The 19,664-nt window shown below is 46.6% G+C and overlaps 1 protein-coding gene across 9 annotated transcripts; it reads right to left on the bottom strand.

Moving 5' to 3' along the window:
• Positions 1-1,314: 1,314 nt before the first annotated feature.
• DCAKD (dephospho-CoA kinase domain containing) lies at positions 1,315-19,049 on the bottom strand. 9 transcript variants are annotated; one of them, XM_025207270.1, is made up of 6 exons: positions 19,012-19,044; positions 15,674-15,754; positions 12,183-12,300; positions 8,713-8,916; positions 3,115-3,202; positions 1,315-2,261 (listed from the first exon to the last, which is right to left on the bottom strand). In XM_025207270.1, the coding sequence occupies exons 2-6, from the start codon at positions 15,677-15,679 to the stop codon at positions 1,976-1,978; spliced, it is 702 nt and encodes a 233-aa protein (XP_025063055.1). In that variant the 5' UTR covers positions 15,680-15,754; positions 19,012-19,044; the 3' UTR covers positions 1,315-1,975. The 9 variants fall into 9 exon arrangements, with proteins under 9 accessions (XP_025063055.1, XP_025063056.1, XP_006026438.1 ...); XM_025207271.1 differs by lacking the exon at positions 15,674-15,754 and adding an exon at positions 16,435-16,468 and having other exon boundaries at positions 19,012-19,028; XM_006026376.3 differs by lacking the exon at positions 15,674-15,754 and having other exon boundaries at positions 19,012-19,049.
• Positions 19,050-19,664: the final 615 nt, after the last annotated feature.

Raw genomic sequence — 19,664 nt, forward strand, 5'->3', positions numbered from 1 at the left:
GGGAGAGGATCTGGTATCTAACAGCACTGGCAGATCTCTGAATCTCCCCACAACAGATCAGCTCTCAACCTCTGTTTTGACACCCCCCTCCCCCAAGTTTAAGGCCAAGGGAGAACACTTGGCATCTGAGCAATCCCAGTGTTTTACTGTTACCAAGGCTGAAAACAGCACTGCATTCAATGGGTTTAACCATGGCACATGACTTAAGTGACTCGCCCACGGTCATACAAGTCAGGGGCAGAATCATTCACTGAACGCAGGAGTCCTTCTTCATCATACCTGCGAACACCCTGACTATTCTTCTACCAAGAGGCACAGCTTCAGGAGCTCCTTCACAAAGCAGCTGCCAGGCAAGAGGCAGTGTAGTGCAGTCCAGTCTGCTGAGTGGGGCACTGGACTAGGTGTCAGGAGACTTGACTGTGCGTGCTTGTGTGTGCCTTCCCAGTCTTGTCTGCTGGAATGTTAGCTTTCTGGGGCAGGACTGTGCATGTGCAGTGCCCAGCACAAGCAAGTAGCTATGAAATAATAAAGGCATCAGGGCAAGAGAGTGGGTCTTTCCAATGCAGCAGCTGCTTCATAGTAAATGGTAAATTAAAAGCTCACAGGTGGTCACTTAGCCCTCTGTCACTGAGAAGCAAGCAGCTCAGGTTTAGGTCTCACTTACTGCAGGAGAAGAGAATGAATACAGACCCACTAATGTGCAGGAAAGCTCTGCATTCTTTTAACCCTGTGGTAACTCATTAGTTAGCCCATGCCCTTGGCTTGGCACAGTTCAGCTCACCCAGAGATGGGTGTGATCAGGACTGGATTGTGCTGTGCTTGCAAACTCTGCTTCTGTGCAGTGGACTTTATAGAAGAAGGATAGCCAGGCACTGGAATAAAACTGCCGGGCAAGATGGGAAGCAGCAGTTCTCCAGGTACAAAGAATAAAAAAACCACAGGAAGTGTTCTGCTGGGCATCACTTGATTAAAAAATATGCTAAACCCAAGCTCCCCAGTTGTCCCCAGATTTACCATCTCTGCTACAGAACCAGCAGGTTAATACTAGAGAGGCAATTGAAAGGCATTGGTTTCTTAAGCAAGTAGCTGTGTCTCACCCATGAGGATCCACACTAGATCCTTCATAGACATACTGGAGCCCTGAAGACCCCTCAGTGTTGACCCTTCACCAGGTAGAAGTTAGAACAATGCTCATTTAGACTGTAAGCTTTCAGGGACTGGACACCGTTTCACCCCTGGCTGCCTGTGCCCTGTACAGTCACAAGATCATAGAAAAGCAGAGCTGAAAGAGACTGCATTGGCATGCATGGTGTATAACAAGGCAGGCCACACAAGTTTTACCCCACCACCTGCCCTGCAGTGATAGATATTAAGGCACTTCACAGACATTCATCAAGTCTCCTGACGAGGACACAGGCAGGTGAAATGACTTGTCCACAGAGAAAGTGTGGGTTAAGGGACAGATCCAAGGAGGTGCTGAGCTGAGGCTTCTGAGAAGGAGCTGAACATAAACAACAGCTGAAATTCCCACTTACAGATCAGACTGTCCTGCGAGACCCAAAGGTGACCTGATTCAACCGGGTGAGTTACTAGATGGACGGACTCCTTCTGTTATGTGGTCCAGCACTCTGACATGGTGACATAGAACAGGGTTTGGACACTTCATCCTTACACTGTAGTGACTTCCCATCTGGACGCCTGGGGCCCTCTACCGAGTCCACCCAACCCTCCTATCAGAAGGTGCTGATTATTGCTAACATGACTATAAAGTGCAAAGAGAGAAGCTATGAGTAGGCGCCTGGGTGAGGAACCCACGCTTCACCTTGAGAAATTTGCAAGGAGACTCCTCATCTCATCGTCTGTATTCAGACAGCAAAGCTCATTAAAACTCCTGGCTTTTCACTGCCCTTTTCAAACTTGGAAATTCCAGGCAGAGTTTTGGCCCCTTAAAAGGCAAAAGCTAGAAAAACGTGAATTAAGAGACAAAATGCCGGAGGAGGAAGCACACGGCCCCCCCTATTCCAGCGAGTGCCGTGACCGCAGCCAGGCGCACCAGCAAAAAATCCAGAGAGTCCTCTAGCTGCCCGTGTAGCTTCAGCACGTGCCTCCATGTGCTCTCCCAGTCCCTGGAGTTGTCAATCACGTGAGTGGCTAATTTGCGCTTCTCATCCAGAGGCAGCTGGGAGGCAATGCGTGCCTCTGCCTCGGACTGGGACAGGCCATTCCTCTTCATCAACCGCGACAGCTGGGTCTGCGGATCACTGCCAGGGGAAGGCATGAAGAATTGAGTGTAAAAGAGAAGGCTGGCAAGGAATGAGACCCCAGTGCCCACAAGAAGTTGAACATGCAAGATGGGATGCTACAGAGGAGGTATCCTGACCCCAAACCCATCACACTCCCTGCCAATAGACCCAGGAGATTGGAGACCAAACTAATCCCTTCCCAGCCTCAGCTCTGTACCTTGTCCAGCCCAGAGCACGTGAGTCAGGAGCACCACCTTTCATCCAAACCCTGAGACCAGCAGTATTTAAGCTGACAATTTATTTTTTCCTAAGAGTCAAAGGAGCTTACACAGCATGTGGTAGGGTCACCACTGCTGTCTGGGGAGATTATGTAGCATGGTAATAGCCTTGGCTTGGCCAACATAGGGGAAGATTGGGCAGTACTTCACGAGTCCTGAATCCATTGGCATTGAGTTTGTCAGGGAACACACTGTCTGTCCAGGGCCAGCTGGACAGGCTCAGAGAAAGTGATTTTTCTCCATTATTCATTATTACTGCTATCATGTATCATTTGTACACTGCACCCTCGCTCCCATAGACCTCCATGGAAAGCAGAGCCCCACTATGTTAGGTGCTGCCCAGACAGAGAGTCAGTCCTTACCATGAAGAGCTGCCAGACTGGGTAGGCAAGGCACACAGAAGGATAGGAAGAGAAAGAGATAAACATGCTGAAAGACATCATCTCACATGCTCCCCAGGAGATAAAATCCATTGGGTTGATTTGCTGAGTCTTAGGCATTCCAACAGCTGCATTTAACTAAAACTTTGCAGGATCAAACACTTCCAAAATGACATGCACTTTCTAGTTCCCAAAGCCTGTAGTGCCACTTACCAGTAAACCAGGATGGTGTGTTTCATGAACTTGGTTAGCTTGTTGGTCTCAAAGAGAAGAGGGATGTCCAGGATCACATAACGGTAGCCTGAAAGGAACCCCAGCCCCCAGATAGGAATGTAGACATGATTTCTCTCTTTTTTCCCACCCAAAATACTTCACACAAGCACATGCACATACATGCACACACAAACACATGCACATGCATGCACATAGTATGCAATGAGATTTTAGATTTATATCCTGCCCTATCCAAAACAAACAAAGAAATAAAATATGGAAAAAGATGTTTAAAGCTGCACAGGTGCTACCAACAGGGAAAATATGGCACTTTCATTTCCTTCTTCAAAAATGGCTGAAGTAATTTGCTCTCACAAAAATAAATAAATAAATGAAAATATTTTACCCTGGAAAATTTCAGAACAGAAGGTGAAAGCTTCAAAACATTTTGAGTGGCTGGAAAAAGCCAAATAGAATGGAAAAGTTTATGACTAGTGCAACCACTGTTCCTTTGCTGCAGGATTACATGAGTTGCTGGGAATGATGCCTTGAGTCAAGGCTGACCAATCCTGTTTTCAGTGGCTCATAATTGTGCCAAACTTCAGCTGTTTAGGCTAATATTACCCCTGCTGGATGTCTGCTATAGGCTGATTTTTTAATGTTTTTTGTTTTTGTTTTTGGAAAGTTTTATCTAAAATAATCCAGCTGTTTCCAAGAATTAAGTCAGGGAAAAATACGTCAAAAAGTTCTTACAGTCATCTCACTCAGAGGCTTTAGTGCCACCGAGCTTTACTGCAGGTACTGGAAATTCAGCAGGGTCACACAGGGGTTAGAGATACATCCAGAGCCTTGCCCGTGAAATCTGCCCAAATTTGGACAAGTTAAATCACTATCTGCATACAATCCGTAGAGGCATGGTGGAGACTGGCACCTCCACCCCAGTTCTTTCAGGACTAAGATGCTCCTGCCCCTCACAGCTCCTTTGTGCCAGCCCCACTGATGTTCCATCTCCCTGAAATTACATCTCCTGACAGTTGCAGACTACATTGGGCCTGGGCACCAGAAGAGAGACTCTTTTGTGTCATTAATGCCCTCCTTCCTATACTGCTGTTGGCACTTCCCAGCATGGAGGAGAAGGAAGAAAAATCCTAGCTTGCTTTAATGGGCAGGAATAATGTGTGAGGAGAAAGGACAAGGTCAAGCTGCAACACAGCAGGGGAGGGACAGGCTGGGTCAGTGGAAGCAGGGGAATGAAGGGACAAGCTGGGACAGAGGGGTTGCAGCCACTACTAAACCTTTTGCAGACCCTGGAACTGAACACAGGACTTCTCGGTCTCAGCACTACCTTTGCTGTCAGCAATCAGCTGTGAAACTCTCTGATAAAATATCTCTCATGTCCCTCAAGTATCCCCACCTTGATCTTGACGTACCATGATCTCATCCCCTTGAATTCAAGTCAATTATTTCCTTCTCCTCCATGCTGGCTGGGGGCCAGCTGGGAGAGCACAGAAGTGGCTCAGCACCACAGAGATCCCCAGTGATTGTAGGAGAAGCCCTGGTCAGTCCAGGACTGGAGCGAATTCAGTAAGCTCCTTGTGGCATGTGCATACTCAGCAAAGATGTATTTTAGTGACGGTATCTAACGCATTTCTACAGAGCATCTAAAAACAAGTTTCCAAAAGTTTATAACTCACACAAGGTGGAGTGAATTTTCACAGGGGTGGCAAAAAGCCCCTCTGTGACCCAGAGAAAGAGAGATATCAGATAGGAAAATTCCATCCCAAAGGATTAAAGGTTAGGCCACAGTGGGCATGTCTACATGAGATGTTTACTGTGCAGTTGACTAATTAGCTCTTCAGTAAATGTTGTACTTCTACACGTGTACCCCTATTAGGCTGGAGTAAACCAATTTACTCTGCAGCAGGATAATGCTTGTAAATTCCTGCGTGAGGAAGAACAACCCTGGGCTGGCAGGCTGGCCCCTAGGGCCCCCTGCCAGCTGGGGCTGCCCCAACCTGACTCAACATGCTGAGATCCCAGGCACACGTGCAAATGATACATCTGAAGCAATAAGCTCCAGAGCTTATTGCTACGCATTAATATGCACATGTAGATGTGCCCAGTTATAAGGAAAATAAAGCAGAGCCTCAAGGTGGGAATTGTGACTTGTACTTATCTCCATGGATCCTGGTTTTCCCAGATAAAAAAATTGCAAATTCTCTGATTACAACTCCAAAATCCATGATTAAATTGAAAGGGTTTGTGGGGGGCGTGGGTATGAGAGTGTGGGGTTTGTAGGCAGGTGTGAGTGGTGTGGGGGAGAGGTATGGGAGCTACGCACCATCAGCCTGAGCAGGCTCTGCACCTCCATGTGCAGCATCCTGCAGGAGTGCAGGAAGCTGCACATGGAGGTGCAGAGCCCACCCAGCCCAGCCTGCATGTGTGGACTGGAAGCTGCATGCTATCAGCCAGAGCAGGCTCCACAATTCCCTGTGTGGCTTCCCTGAAGGGCCAATAGCATACCGCTTCCAGACCACAGGCTCCCAGCCAGGTGGGCACTCCTGCGGGAAGCTGGCTGGGGGATGAGGGAGTGGGGAGGTGTTGGGAGAAGCCCCACACGGAGTGCCTGCCTGGCTGGCAGTGCGTGCACCAGAAGTGGTGAGCTATCAGCCTGAGCAGGCTCTGCACTTCCCTGTGCGGCTTCCCTGAAGGGCTGACAGCATGCCGCTCCTGGTACATATGCTGGCAGGCACTCCACATGGGGCTTCCCCCAACACCTCCCTGCTCCCTCAGCCCCCAGCCACATACCTACGCCCTGCCCCCCACCTGCCCCACTGGCTCTTCCCCAGCCCTGGCAGTCACCCACACCTGCACCTGCCACCCAGGGCTCCCCCCAGCCCTGCCAGTGGCCCCCAGCCATGACCCACTCCCCCCAGCCCTGCCGGTGCCCCCCAGCCCCCTGCAAGCCCCACTTATCTTAGGCTCCAGCAAGAACAGTGAGCCTGAGCCAAGCCTTGGGTGAATGAGAACCTCAGGCCTTGCCCTTCCCCAGCCCTGCCCCAAAGGAGAGGGAGAGGGGGGTTTCCCACCCTTTTTGCAATCAGCTCTTGCAGGCTGGAAGTCTGCCACCTGCAGAGCTCTTTGCAAAAGTGGGAAATCCGCAGGTATCTCTGCTAAAAGGGAAAACCCATTTTTTCTCTAATAAAGTTGGGAAATCTGTGGTTTTCTCTGTTTTTTCTGTGGGAAACGGAAAACCTGGATCCCTGGTTATCTTATACCTTGAAGCGCCTCTGTGTCCTGCTCTCACCTGCCATGCAAGTGTTTCCTTGTTTCCCTTCAGATGCCAAACTCCTGCTGCCCCCTCAGGAAACTGCACTGGTCTAAGGAGCAGCAGGGGCAATATTCAGCCCGGAACTAGAGATCAATTTAATGTACTTTGCAACCACCAGGGTGAGGAATGAGCCCCTTGAAGATCTGGGGTCTAGGATTTGCTTTATAGCCATAGCAAATCACATGGCAAAGGCCCTGAATGGTACAGTGACTGCTTAAGGAAAACATATTTCTAAATATTTGTAAGTATTCCTCAAATTAAGGAGTTGCAGTTACTCTCCCAGATCAAGGCCTATACAGTTGGATTCACAATATTAAGCCACTTGGCTTTACAGGTGGAGAGTTTAAAAAACAATAAAAATGTAAAATATAAACATTTTTTGAAAAATTCTAGTCTAATTTTAGTGCAGAGTGGTACACAGCATTTATTAGCCCTTGTCTGAGTCACATATGTCACCCCAAGTGAGGGCCTATAAACCCTTCCTGCCATAATAAGTGATCTTGGCATTGGCATATGCCATTATATGATACAAAAAACCTCATAGGTGAGCAGTCATTTTTGTTCTTGGACTACTTTATGTCTTTCTCTACCTAGATGCTATTTTTGTTTCTCTCTCTGCTGGTAAAACAAAGTGGGTTTGTTAACATGAGCTCAACTGTAGCAAGTGGAGGGACAAGATTAAATAAAGTTTAACATTCCAATAAAAAATGACCTAAAATAGCTTGTTTACGGTAAAACTGAAAGGTCAGGACTTTAAATTCCAATCTCTCAGGATGGCTGCAAGTGAGAGCTGTGCGCTCCACTAGGAAGCCAAGAATCCAATCTGAACATGCTTCCACCAGACCTGGACATATCAGGCCTTAACCTGGTCAGTTGGAATTGACTGAAACCTGAGCATCCCAGTCTTCAGAGAAGTGTAATTTTGGGACCAAAAGGGGAGCCCACATTTGGGTGAAAAAGACACAACTTTTGTAGTAAGCTGCTTGTTAAAACTAGGCAGCACTTGGAAACCATGCAGGGGTTTAGCATGGCAGAATCATCCCTGGCAAAGAGGGACTGGAGCAGGGTGCAGGTGGGAGGATACAGTCTCAGGAAGTGGGATATCTTATCACCATCCTTTGGGAGAGTGGTGCACATGCATACATCATATGTGCATGCAGGAGCACATGTACACGCCACCAGGACCAAAACTTGGTCTGAAATAGCATTCTTTAATTGATACCAAATCTGTTGGCACAGACACAAAAGTAGATGCAGTTTTACCAGGTAAGGAGGCCTTTGGCCAGAATAAGTTACATTTCCGCTGGGGGGGGGTTTACACTCAGAACAGCTCTACCAATATTGCTCCTCTTTCAAGGCTTTCCCAGTGTGAACAAGCCCTCAGACACCAAAAATAAATATCTCAAATCAACAAAAGCAAAACTAATTAAGACAAAACCATGTGATAGAACAATTGCTGGAGCTCTGGGTAAGAAGCAGGACAGCTCCTCCCCTATGACTGCCATGGCCTAATTAATACACCCCTCTTATCTCCTTTGCTCCCTGTTTCCTTCACAGATTCCTTTCCTGTTGCCTGCCTTTGCTCTCTTCCTTTCCTCCTCCCTACCATCCCCTCTCCAGAGAGCACAGTCCCTTCAGCTCCTCAGCAAAGGGCTATTCAGCTGTCACACAGTACTGTCTTGATAAGCTCTGCAAACTAGACTGACTCTATTAAGACATCCTTCTGTCTACACGGAGACTTCCGAAACAGCTGGTGATCTTATCTGGCATTTGATTAGACCAAGTTTGACAGCTGTATTTGTTATATTTATCAGGGGAAAAAGTGGGACTTTGGAAACCACAGCTGTCAGCCCATTTTTCTACCTTATCGAGATTAAAAGAGCTTCTTGGCTTTTATTGAAGCTAGAGATTGAGGGAGGGGGAATAATATTAGAACATTTCAGAAGGTATGACATTATCCAATGAGTAATCTCAGAAGAGGCCACACAATGCTCCTTTCAGACCCTACAGATGTACTTTAAACCATATAAGGGAGACAATGTGAAGGGCAGAAATGAAAGGCAGAAGTCTCTGAACACTACAGTGAAAGGATAGCCATAGTTTCTAAAGGCCACTAGTGACACAGCACAAAGGCAATCAGTCAACATTTTGGCTTCCTTTCTCCCCTGTAGTCCCTCTCCCCACAGAGTGAGTGAAGATTACTGCTTGTTGCCAGCGTGATCAGAAACCCTCATGTCCTAGGATCCCACAATTGCCTAATGTCTTACCTAGTACAAAATATTTAAAGATCTGTTTCAACATCTCCTTCTGGATCTCAGGATGAGTGATGGAGTTCAGCACCTGTCGTTTTTCCGGGTGGGAGAAGATAATGTTTCCCAGAGCCTCGCGGTTTATCTCCCCGCTCTCCAAAAGGATTTCAGTTCCAAAGTAATGCACTATCTGCTGATAGGCCAAGAAGTGGGGCTGAACCACTGATAAAATTAAACAGGTAGAGGTTAGTGCCAGTTCTGCATCACACTAAGGGTCTGCATTAAAGGTGGGCATGAAATGAACTGAATTCATCTGGGGATATTCCTTTCAGAATAGAACAGGTCTGTTGATTAACATACACTGACTCAAGGCTGTGAAAGATCTCAACATAAAGGTCTGATGTCTACTGAATAAACTTTGAAGCTGGTGCCACAAAAAGAAGTTTGCTAAACCAGTTCTAAGATTACTTTGTACTGTTCCAGTGCTTGTGATCCAAGAGAGCAACCATTGTGTAAGCACTAATTAAACCTCACAACTGTCCTAAGAGCTGCATGAGCCCCATTTCAAAAGTCACTATGCTGTGTGAGAGGACTTAACAAAACCAACATAGCCAGTCAGCAGCAGGACTGAAATAAACTCCCAGAATTTTGATATTTCCCTCCCTCCTCTAACCACCAAGTCACACATGGGATTCTATATTGTAAGCACTTGCCTTACTGAATAATTCTCAAAACTTTAATCATTATCATTGTTGTTGTTGATAATGATGATAATAATAAAAGGTTTTTTTTTTCAAAATGGGAAAACCTTGCAGTTAATATAGTTGTAATCATAGATTTCATAGACATTAGGGCTGGAAGGGACCTTGGAAGATCATCAAGTCCAGCCCCCTGCCCAAAGGGCAGGAAGTCAGCAGGGGTCATAAGATCCCAGCAAGGTAGACATCCAAATGTCTCTTGAAGGTGTTCGGTAGGTGCTTGAACCACCTCCAGCAGCAGTCTATTCCAAACCTTGGGGGCTCGGACGGTAAAGAAGTTCTTCCTTATGTCCAGCCTGAAACAGTCTTGCAGTAGTTTATAACCATTCGACCTCATCATCCCTTGGGGCACTCTGGTGAACAAACATTCCACCAGATCCTGATGAGCACCCCTGATAAATTTATAGGTGGCCACCAGATCACCCCTGAGCCTGCGCTTTTCCAGGCTGAAGAGTCCCATAGCTCTCAGCCTCTCATTGTAAGGTCTATTTTCCTGACCTCTTATCATGCATGTGGCTCTCCTTTAGACCCTCTCAAGCTTCTCCACATCCTTTTTGAATTGTGGAGCCCAAAACTAAATTAAATCTTAATAAAGTATGGTGATCAAGAGTTGTATTTTATATGTTGATGGCTATTTCCATGTGTATGCTTTAAGGGAGGGGATATTACTATCATTGATTTTGCATGGCCTCCTAAGGGATGGCACTGAGACAGATTTCTTTGTCCAGCATCATTCATTATACTCCACAGAGCTTGGGCCCCGATTCAGCATAGCACTTAAACACATGCTTAAGTCCCATTGGGCTCAGCAAGATTTCAGCATGAACTTAACTTTGAGAATGTTTAGCTTGAACAGACTCTAATGGGATTCAATCACATGTTCAAACTTAAACATGTGTGTAAGAACTGGTATTTGGTCTGTTGTGAGGGGCAACTGAAGGGTCAGCAGGTTGAGTTCCAAAACAGGACTTATTTAGACACTGAGGCTTATTCTAACTGAAAAAAAGTGTGCTAGATGACTAAAATAGATAGGGCTATCATACTTTAGTAGTCGGCTATTAAAAATCACTTGGGCTTGGATAATAAAGTTCTTACAGCTTCAGCTACCATCAGGATCAAGGCAAAAGAACTCTCACCCAGCTCAATCTCAAGCTTCAGCTTGAGATTCTTTATGATAAATTGCACATGAAAGCCTGTCAGAGGCCAATTCCCCACAGCTGTTTGCAGGTTATTAGAGAGGTCTGATGTTAGCAAAGTAGGTAATTTAAAAAAACTCATAACATCACAAACAAGAGGATATAATAAACGAAAAAAGGAGAATTAGGAGAAGGTTGAGGATAAACAGAAGGGGAAAAATCAGTGCATGTAATTTTCTCTAAGGATCCAGAGATTCTTTCACTCAGCTGGGGATTGAAGTAGAAGAAAGAAGGAAAGAAAAAAGGAATGAAAGAAAGAAGATGCTTCCGCTGTGATAAACTTTATATTTGAGGAACTACAACTGTTTCAGAAAAGTTCAGTAACAATTAAATCCAAGTAGTAAATGGAAAAAAAAAAAGCAACTGAAGAAAAACAAATTACTTGGTAGAAAATTGGCGCTGAGTATCTGAAGTGGGTCCCAGAAGCCTCAGTCTTTCAGAGCTAGATCCACTTCTAGCAAGTTTTCCATGTCAGAGGGAATTACATTGCAATAAAATGTAAAAATATCACAGCTTTTAAATGGTGAGTAAATAGGTTTTCAACAAAAACAAAAGAGGAGATACTTAAAAATGAAATCACATGAGTAACATTGCAATCTTATTAATCATATTTTGTACATCTCTAGTGTTGTTCATTAGTAGACCTAAAAAGTGTGCTTAGCAAAAATTAACCTTTTACCAGCCCCCAATAAATAAATAAAGTGAGCGCTACAAATCACTTTTGACTGATGATTTTGCCCCAGGTCTGACTGGGAATTGAGAGGCAAAGCCAGGATTTGAACTCATTATCTTCTGATATCCTGCCCCACCCCATGCACAGGATCTCATTTCCTGGGTTGTTTCCACATTAAGAACAGAGGGACATTGCAAGGGTTAGAAATACACAGCTGTACTGTATTTAGGTGCAGGGCAGAGTTAAATGTAATGCTGCTTTCATTTGGAGATGACCCTGGTGTTTTGATATTAGGAGTGCCTTTTTAAGGCGAGAATGACATTCTTGGGGTTGGACAGTTATGAGCCTTAAACAACCAAGCTCTGCAACCATATGCAAATAGAGGATGAAATTCTTTTTTACAGTATTGGTAACCAGTTGGGCAAGGTCCTCCAAAAGCCATTAAAGAACTTGAGCCGCATTAAGACAGACCATGTGTCACAGTCTGATGGCTTTGTCAGGGGTCTGGCAGGGAAGGTAATCATAATCCTTTGTTTTGCTCTTGAGTATGACAGCTTTATAGACAGTTTGTCTATAAAATCAAGCAGCATCCACTGCACATTAGGAGGAAGAAATGTAGAATTAAATCATTCCACCACAGCACGTATCATTATGACATTAATTTTGATAAAATGTGTCCTGTTTTCAGGCCCCTGAAAAACCACTCCTCACTACTGTCTTGAATGAATGAAGTACAGGGGGGAAGTTGTGGACTGAATGCAGAGCACCCTCTGCTGCCTAAACTGTGTAGCAGTAGCAAAGATTAGCTCCAGGTTGTCAGGAATATATATAAGGAATAAAGATCAGCTGCACAAAACTAACCCTGTCTGGCAATAACATCAGCATCAATCACTGCACAGCCCAGTTCCCGGAATACTGCCACTACCGTGCTTTTTCCTGAAGCAATTCCACCTGACAGGCCGACCAGGAACATCCTGCTCTGGAAAAGAAAGAAAGCTCAAAACACAGCAAAATGCCACAGAGGTTCATTCATTCTGTACATGCAAACATTCAGCCTGAAGAAGCAAACCAGTCCAAAGAAGATCATGCTTTGTATTTCTATGGGATCTATGACATGTTTTCAGGAGAGGGTCTCAAAGTACTTCAGAAATGTAATGTAACTTTTAACACTGTTTGCCCATTCTTTGAACCAGGTTTCACAACATGAAGAACTGAGAGAGTGTGGACATGTGTACACATGCAATTCATGTGACTGAATATACTCTGGCTCAATTTAAGCCAAAGTAAACTAATGTGGATGTCATGATCTACATGTGCATTTAAGTGCAGTAATTTACTGTGCTGCTGAATACCACTTATATCTGACAGGACTATATGGCAGTGCAATTAATTAGTCTACTGTGCCCTAGCTGCTGTGCACGTATAGACGGTGATGCTTTACTGCGCTTCAAATTAATCTGCTGTGCAGTGTCTTGTGTAGACGTGCCCAACAAGACTGAAATCTTTTAGTACCAGCTAATTCTGGAGGCACAACATGAATCAACAGCATCTAATTTTTAGAAGGGTTGAGCACTTGCAGCACTGGCTGACTTACTGGAGTTAGGTATGTGCTCAGTACTTCTACAAGTCAATGCCTGAGTCTCAAGCAATGTCCCCCAATGTACTGGTTACTTAAAACTTGGGCCTACATGGTCCATCAGTGACAAAACAGGGAAGAGTACTTACCCTGTCCCCATTATCAGAGTCTAAGCCTCACAAACTGAAATCTGGGGATTGAAAATTAAACCATCCCTGCTAATCTCAACACTTGGAACACAATGGGAGGGAGATTGGCTCTGACATAACCGAGACCCAAATTGCAGAAAGTTTTATAGATCAGGACCAACAAATAAATTGTGTCCACAAACTAACTGGAAGTCATAGCTGTCTTCATGCAGAATGAAAATGAGCTGCACAAAGCGGGCCACTCATTTCTGTGCTAACAGGAGACTCTAAATGCCTTTAAGTATGGCTCTACGTAAAGCAAGGGTAGCCAACCTGTGCCCTGCACCACAAATGGCATGGCAGCCTGTGTGTGTGACATGCAGCAAACTGGGGAGGGGATGAGCAGCACTGTTAAGGCAGTGAGCAGTTAAGGCAGGGAGCAGAAGGCACAGAAGTAGATTCATAGATTGTAAGGCCAGAAGGGACCTTGGAAGATCATCAGGTCCAGTCCTCTACACCAAGCAGGAAAAATAACTGGGGGTCAGGTGACCCCAGCAAGGTGACTATCTAGTCTCCTCTTGAAGATTTCCAGGGTAGGTGATTGCACCATCTCTGGAGGGAGCTTATTCTACAGTCTGAACACCCTGACTGTGAAGAAGTTTTTCCTAAAGTTGAGCATGAATTGGTCTTCCAGGAGTTTGTGGCCATAACTCCTGTTTTTCCCCCAGGGTGCCCTGGTGAACAGTTGCTCACCAAGCCCTTGCTGTACTCCCCTAGCATAGCAGTAAGCTGCTACCAGGTCCCCTCTCAGCCTGTTCCTCAGGCTGAAGAGTCCCAGATCCCACAGCCTTTCCTCATATGACTTGCCATGCAAGTCCCTGATCATACGGGTGACTCTTCTTTGGACTCTCTCAAGCTTGTCCACGTCCTTGTTAAAGAGTGGTGCCCAGAACTGGAGGTAGTACTCCAGCTCCGGTCTCACCAGTGCTGAGTAGAGTGGAAGAATCACCTCCTTGGCTTTGCTGGAGATGCATTGATTGACGCATGCCAGAGTATTATTTGCCCTGGATACTGGCTACAGCGTCACATTGCTGGCTCATATTCATACTGTAGTCTATTATTACCCCAAGGTCCCTTTCATTCGTGGTGCTGATCAGTTTGGTGCTGCCAAGCCTTTAGGTGTGTTGGGGGGTTGCTCATCCCAAGGTGGAGCACTTTATGTTTCTCTATGTTGAACTTCAGCAGGTTCTGATCCACCAAACTTGCTAGCCTGTCTAGATCTGCCTGTATCTGTAGCCTATCTTCAAGCGTGACTACGCTTCCTCGTAACTTAGTACATCAAGCAGGGACAATGTGGTAGGTAGCAGAAAGTAGGAACATATATTGGGCAGCAAACAGTGATTGGAGTGGCACTCAGGGGGAGAATGAGCAGTTAATTTGTGGCATGCCTACCAAAAAGTTGGCCCTCACTGATATAAAGCATACTCTAGTTATCCAGCTCGTATTCATCCATATAATATAATAAACGCTCAAAAATTAATCTTGTTTGCTGTGGGTTATGATTAATAGATTTTAAAGCCAGAAGGGGCTGTTCTGATCAGTCTGACACTGGACAGAAAAATTCATTCAGTGATTTTGCACCAAGCCCAGAACTTCTGGTTCAACTATAGCATGTCTTTTTTAAAGACATCCAGTCTGGATTGCTAGTGATAGCAAATCCAATACAACCCCAGCTGAGCAGTTCTAACAGCTAATTATATTCATTGCTAATAAGACACGCTTTATTTTTAGTCTGCATTTGTGTAGCTGCAACTTTCAAACCTTGGATCTTTTTATGCCTTTATCTGCTAGATAAAAGGCCTTCTACTGGATGTAGTGTTTTGATTTGTCCAGGCTGGGTAAAAGGATGTACGGAGTTTTTGTGTTTTGTGAGGTTTAGGGAAGGTAGCAATTTTCATGTAAGGTTTTATGATTTTGAAACTTTTGCAATAATAATAAAAAAGTAAAGGCTTTCTACTATCAAGAATAGCCTGTCTTTTAGTTACCTAGGAACTATAACTAAGTGCCCTCTTAACTTTCTGTGGGACCATCAATTAAACAGACTGAGCATTTTCATTATCAGCCTGGTTTCAGATCCTACTTCCTGGTTTCCAGATCACAGATCATTCTTGTAACTCTTTTCTGACCCCTTTCCAATGTCTCAATGCCTTTTGCAGCCGGGTCCATCCTACTCTTGTGTTGCTTGTTCCGTCTCTATGGGAAGCCCCGAGGAAGTCTGTGGGTGCTCCACAGCCCTCCAACCCCAAGCTAATGCTGCACACATCTGAGACACAGGCAACCTTCCCTGTGGAAGACCTTGGACTGTACTCCTTTTCTTCCAACTGATGCTCACTGTCAGTCTGGGCCTGCCCTGTGCTCTCTTACAGGGGCTGGCACTGGAAGTGGAAAAATAAGGGGGGTTATTGAGACACAGGACAAATGACAAAATCCCACTGTTTTCAATTTTTGTGCAGGTCTTTCGCAGAGCATGGCAGGGCCAGAGGCACAACAGTATTGCAACAAGGGGGCAGAAGCTAGTATGCCCAGAAGTGAAAACCCTGACACCAAATGTAACAAGTTATTTTTATGAGAGTGTAACTGTTTCTTACCTGCATGTGCAATATGGGACCCTAAAAACCGCAGTGTTTAAGGTATCGTTCCAGAACTTGGTGCTGGATTGGTCAGTCGGTCTTAAAAAAATCACAGGGCCACGGGGTGAGAAGAAAGTAATTGCTCAAGAAAGCAGAGCCCGTGGGCTGTATGGCTGATATTAGGTTAAACCAGTGAAGAACATCAAGTTGTTTTTTCTACATATCAGTATTACTGCAACTTTATATTTGGATAACATAAAAAACATCTCCGCTTCTATGTTGCCAGGACTTTAATTGCTGCATTATTCCTCTTCATACTCACTTCCAAGTCTGGCAGATAATTTATGTCAATGCCATTACACTAGATTTCTGTAAGGTGCTTGACTTGGTTCTGCATGACATTCCAATTAAAAAGGTAGCACTGTGACAAAAACACTGTGACCCATAGTAAATTAATTAAGTGGTTAACCAAAGAAACTGTACGTAAGGAGTCATAATCCTACAGTGGTGTTTCTACTGGGATTCTGTTGGGATTGAATTGCAGCTCACTGGTATTCTAAGAAGGTATTAATGATTTGGAATACATAAAATCCTACCTAATTAAGTATGCACATGACACAAATTGGTGGAATAGTAAATAATGAAAGACCACAGTTCAGTTATTCAGGCTAATCTGAATCACATAATAGGATGACAGACTCATGGGAAGAGCATGCATTTTAATATAGTCAAATGCAAGATCATGCATTAAGGAACAAAAAATAATGTCTCTCACATACACAGTGGGAGGCTGAACTCTAAACTGCTTTGATGCTGAAAAAGAAGGAGTAGGTAACTTTGAACATGTGCTACCTGTGCAACACTAGCTAAAAGGGTAAGTATGATCTTTTGTATATAAGCAGAGGAGTATCAACTAGGAGTAGAGAGAAGATGTTTCCTCTGTACACAGCATTAGGGATACTCTTATTGGAAGATTGTGTCCTGTTCTGGTACTCCCATTTTAAAAATGGATGTTGGAAACTAGAAAAGGTTCTCAAATGCTACAAAAATGATCTGAGAGCTGGAAAAGCTTGCCTTATTGTGAGAGACTGGAGAAGCTCTCTCTTTAGTACAGGGCTGTCAGACTCACCTTGTGCCCCAGGTCAGACCTGCACTGCAGGTTTCTTCGTGGGCCAGATCCAGCTCGGGACATAAGGAAGCAGTGGACTTTTTCAAAGCACCAAGAAAACAAGTGGTTTCTCACAGTCTTAAGTGTACATGCAGAAATAATCTTTTGCAAGGTTGATTTTCTCAGCATCTGTGTGCAGGTGCAATGACAGCTGTTTTTCCATGGAATGACACCTCAGCCCTGTTGGCTTCTAATGCCTGTTTGGCTGTAGTTAAACATTTTGCTGCCAAACAGGTATTAGGTGTCAGTGGGGCTGAGCTGTCTTTCTGTGGAAAAATGCCCTCATTCCACCCGTGCAGGAAGCTGGCACAAAAGTGATCTGCATCTGGACTGAACTGAAGGAAGAAGAGGGTATTTTGGAGACAGGATTGTTAAACTGATGAACTGATGACACAATAGTTGTTCCACAGAATCAGCTGGAGTCCCATGGAAACAGTAATTCTAGATCAGCATTTCTCAACCCATGGGTTGCAACCCAAAAGTGGGTTACAAGAATATACTAAAGGGCTGTGAAGAAACTTTTAAAATGGATTCTCCTGTAAAAAAGGAGAAAAATGTGGGAAACTGGCGTTTCCCTTGCAGCCCTATAAGGGGCTGCTTGGGGATCCCCATACCACACACACCCCTCCCCGCCCTCCGAAACCACACCCTGCCCCACACACTGTGGGGCTGGAGCCTGGGGGTGAGGGGGAGGCAGCAGGTTGGGAGTGAGGGGCACTGGGCATTGATGGTCGTGGTACAAAAAAGGTTGAGAACCACTGTTCTAGATAAACCAGGCTAGACAAAAATCATTCTCTGCTTGGTTAAGCCTGAGTAAGAAACTAAGGGTTTTTTTGGTTACCACGAGTCCGTGGCAGTGGTGCTCAACCTTCCAGCCCCACAGGCTGGATAAGTATATTGAGCCAGTCCATGGACCAGATCCCATGAGCAGTTGGCATGCAGGCGTGATACTGCACCAGCACCAACCCCACACACCAGATCAGCCACATGCTTGCCCAACCCTGACTGCTGAATCTAGCTGCAGAATGACTCCATGTGTAAGCCCCACTGCCAACTGGAGTGATCCAATGCAGGGGCATTCAATAAATCCGACCCCCTTGCATCCTGTCATCTGGCCGGTGGGGCTCCCCGAGGGTCCCAGTCTCCACATGGGGAAGTGACGCCAGGCCTGTGGCCTGATCCTGGCGTGCAGGGTGGATCAGGGCAGAGGCAGTGTGGCCCCCAGAGCCCAACCTAGACAGAGGGAACCAAGGCGGGGCCCCAGGGCCCAATCCTGGCACAAGGGCCGGATCCTGGTTTGCAGAATAGAACTGGACAGAGGCTGTGCAGGCTCCCTGGAGCCCAATCTTCCCATGAGGAAGCAATGTGGGGCCCTGAGCCTGGCACACGGGGTGGGGCGGAGCAGCACCGGGACCCTCACAGCCCAATCTCCACTCAGGAAAGTGACGGGGCAACAGGGCCTGCTCCTGGCTCCCCAGGTCTGCACCTCTGGCAGCAAGGGGCTGTCAGTTTACACTACTGCCACTCCCCTGCCCTGCCGCCAAGCATCCCAACCTGAACCTGGCCTGGAGCCTGCAGCATGCGACCCCAGTCTGCCTGCCCGCTCTCATCCCCCAACTACCCGGGCTTCGCCTTTGCTTCCCCAAGCCTGCGGGGATGCCTGCAATGCAGCAGCTCCGACCCCTTTTTCTTTGGGACAAGGCCAGCGCTTGGTTCTCTGCGTTTTTGGCGCCGGAAGAATACTAGGGGCGCTGCTGTGGGGCGCGGCGAGACGCACGGGACCGAGGGTCCCTATGGGGGGGCTCGGGGCGCAGCGACCGCACCGCGGGCAGGCGCCTACCCGGGGAGTCTCGGTTCGCCACAGTTCCCCCTAGCTTTTCACCCATCCGCCGCCGCCACCAAGTGAGTGAGGCGGCCCCAGGGCGCAGACACCCCCTACTGGGGGCGGGCGTTCCACCCGCTAGCTCGCTCCCATTGGACGTGGGGCCGCACCCTGGGGCCCAGCCACGCCCCCCGCCCTGTCCATCATCGCGGAAGCCCCGCCCCTAGCCCGCGTGCCCTTGGAGGCATCCTGAAGCCTCCTAGTCCCGCCCCCCTTTGCCTCTAGTCCCACCCGCGAGACCCGCTTCGCGCGCCCCCCTTCCCCTTCTCTCTGCTTCTCCTTCTCTTCAGCCTCCGGCCCCCTCACCTCTCCAGCTGCCGGGCACGGATTCACTCACCCCGCACTATCATGCTCTGCCATTGGCGGAACGCAAAGCAGCTCCACTCGCTCGACCAATCGCGACTATTCTGATTCGTCTAGCTCCTCCCCCGCCCCTCCCGGGCAGAATGTTAAGTCACTGCTGGGGAATGACTGGGAGGTCACTAGATTTGGACGTGGAAGGAGAGGGGGAATCAGAGGGAGCCCAGGCAGTACTTACCCCAGTGATTCTCAGCCAGGCACCTATGAGAGCCACTTGAGAGTCCCCCAGTCAAGAAACGTGAAACAGTTGGCATTTTCCGAAGGGTGCCTCGTGGCTACCGAGGGGCACCTTGTGCCTATGAAAGCTGAGACCCATTCCTATAGTGTTTAGTGGCTTGAGAATAAGCACAGCTAGCTCGGGCCTTCCTGCACTGGAGTCTACATGAGCAGACCCCGTGCACCTTGTGGACCATCTTGGGGCTCCAGAGAAATCAAGAATCAACCTAGGTGAAGTCAGCTGCAGGATAAGGGTCTTGCAAATTAACCCGTTCCTTGAAATCCAGCCAACCTAAAGGAACAGTGAAATATGCTGACTGCTTTTGTTCAACTCATATTTGATACAAGGTATTTGGTGGTAAGAGCAGAGTCAGCACCATGCC

This window comes from Alligator sinensis, unplaced genomic scaffold, assembly GCF_000455745.1.
Source record: "Alligator sinensis unplaced genomic scaffold, ASM45574v1 scaffold919_1, whole genome shotgun sequence".
Lineage (NCBI taxonomy): Eukaryota > Metazoa > Chordata > Crocodylia > Alligatoridae > Alligator > Alligator sinensis.

Coding starts and splice junctions, on each gene's coding strand:
- DCAKD (XM_025207270.1), bottom strand. Junction 8,917..12,182: donor TGATGTTATTGCCAGACAGG/GTTAGTTTTGTG, acceptor TAATTTTATCAG/TGGTTCAGCCCCACTTCTTG. Junction 3,203..8,712: donor CTTTAAATATTTTGTACTAG/GTAAGACATTAG, acceptor GGTTCCTTTCAG/GCTACCGTTATGTGATCCTG.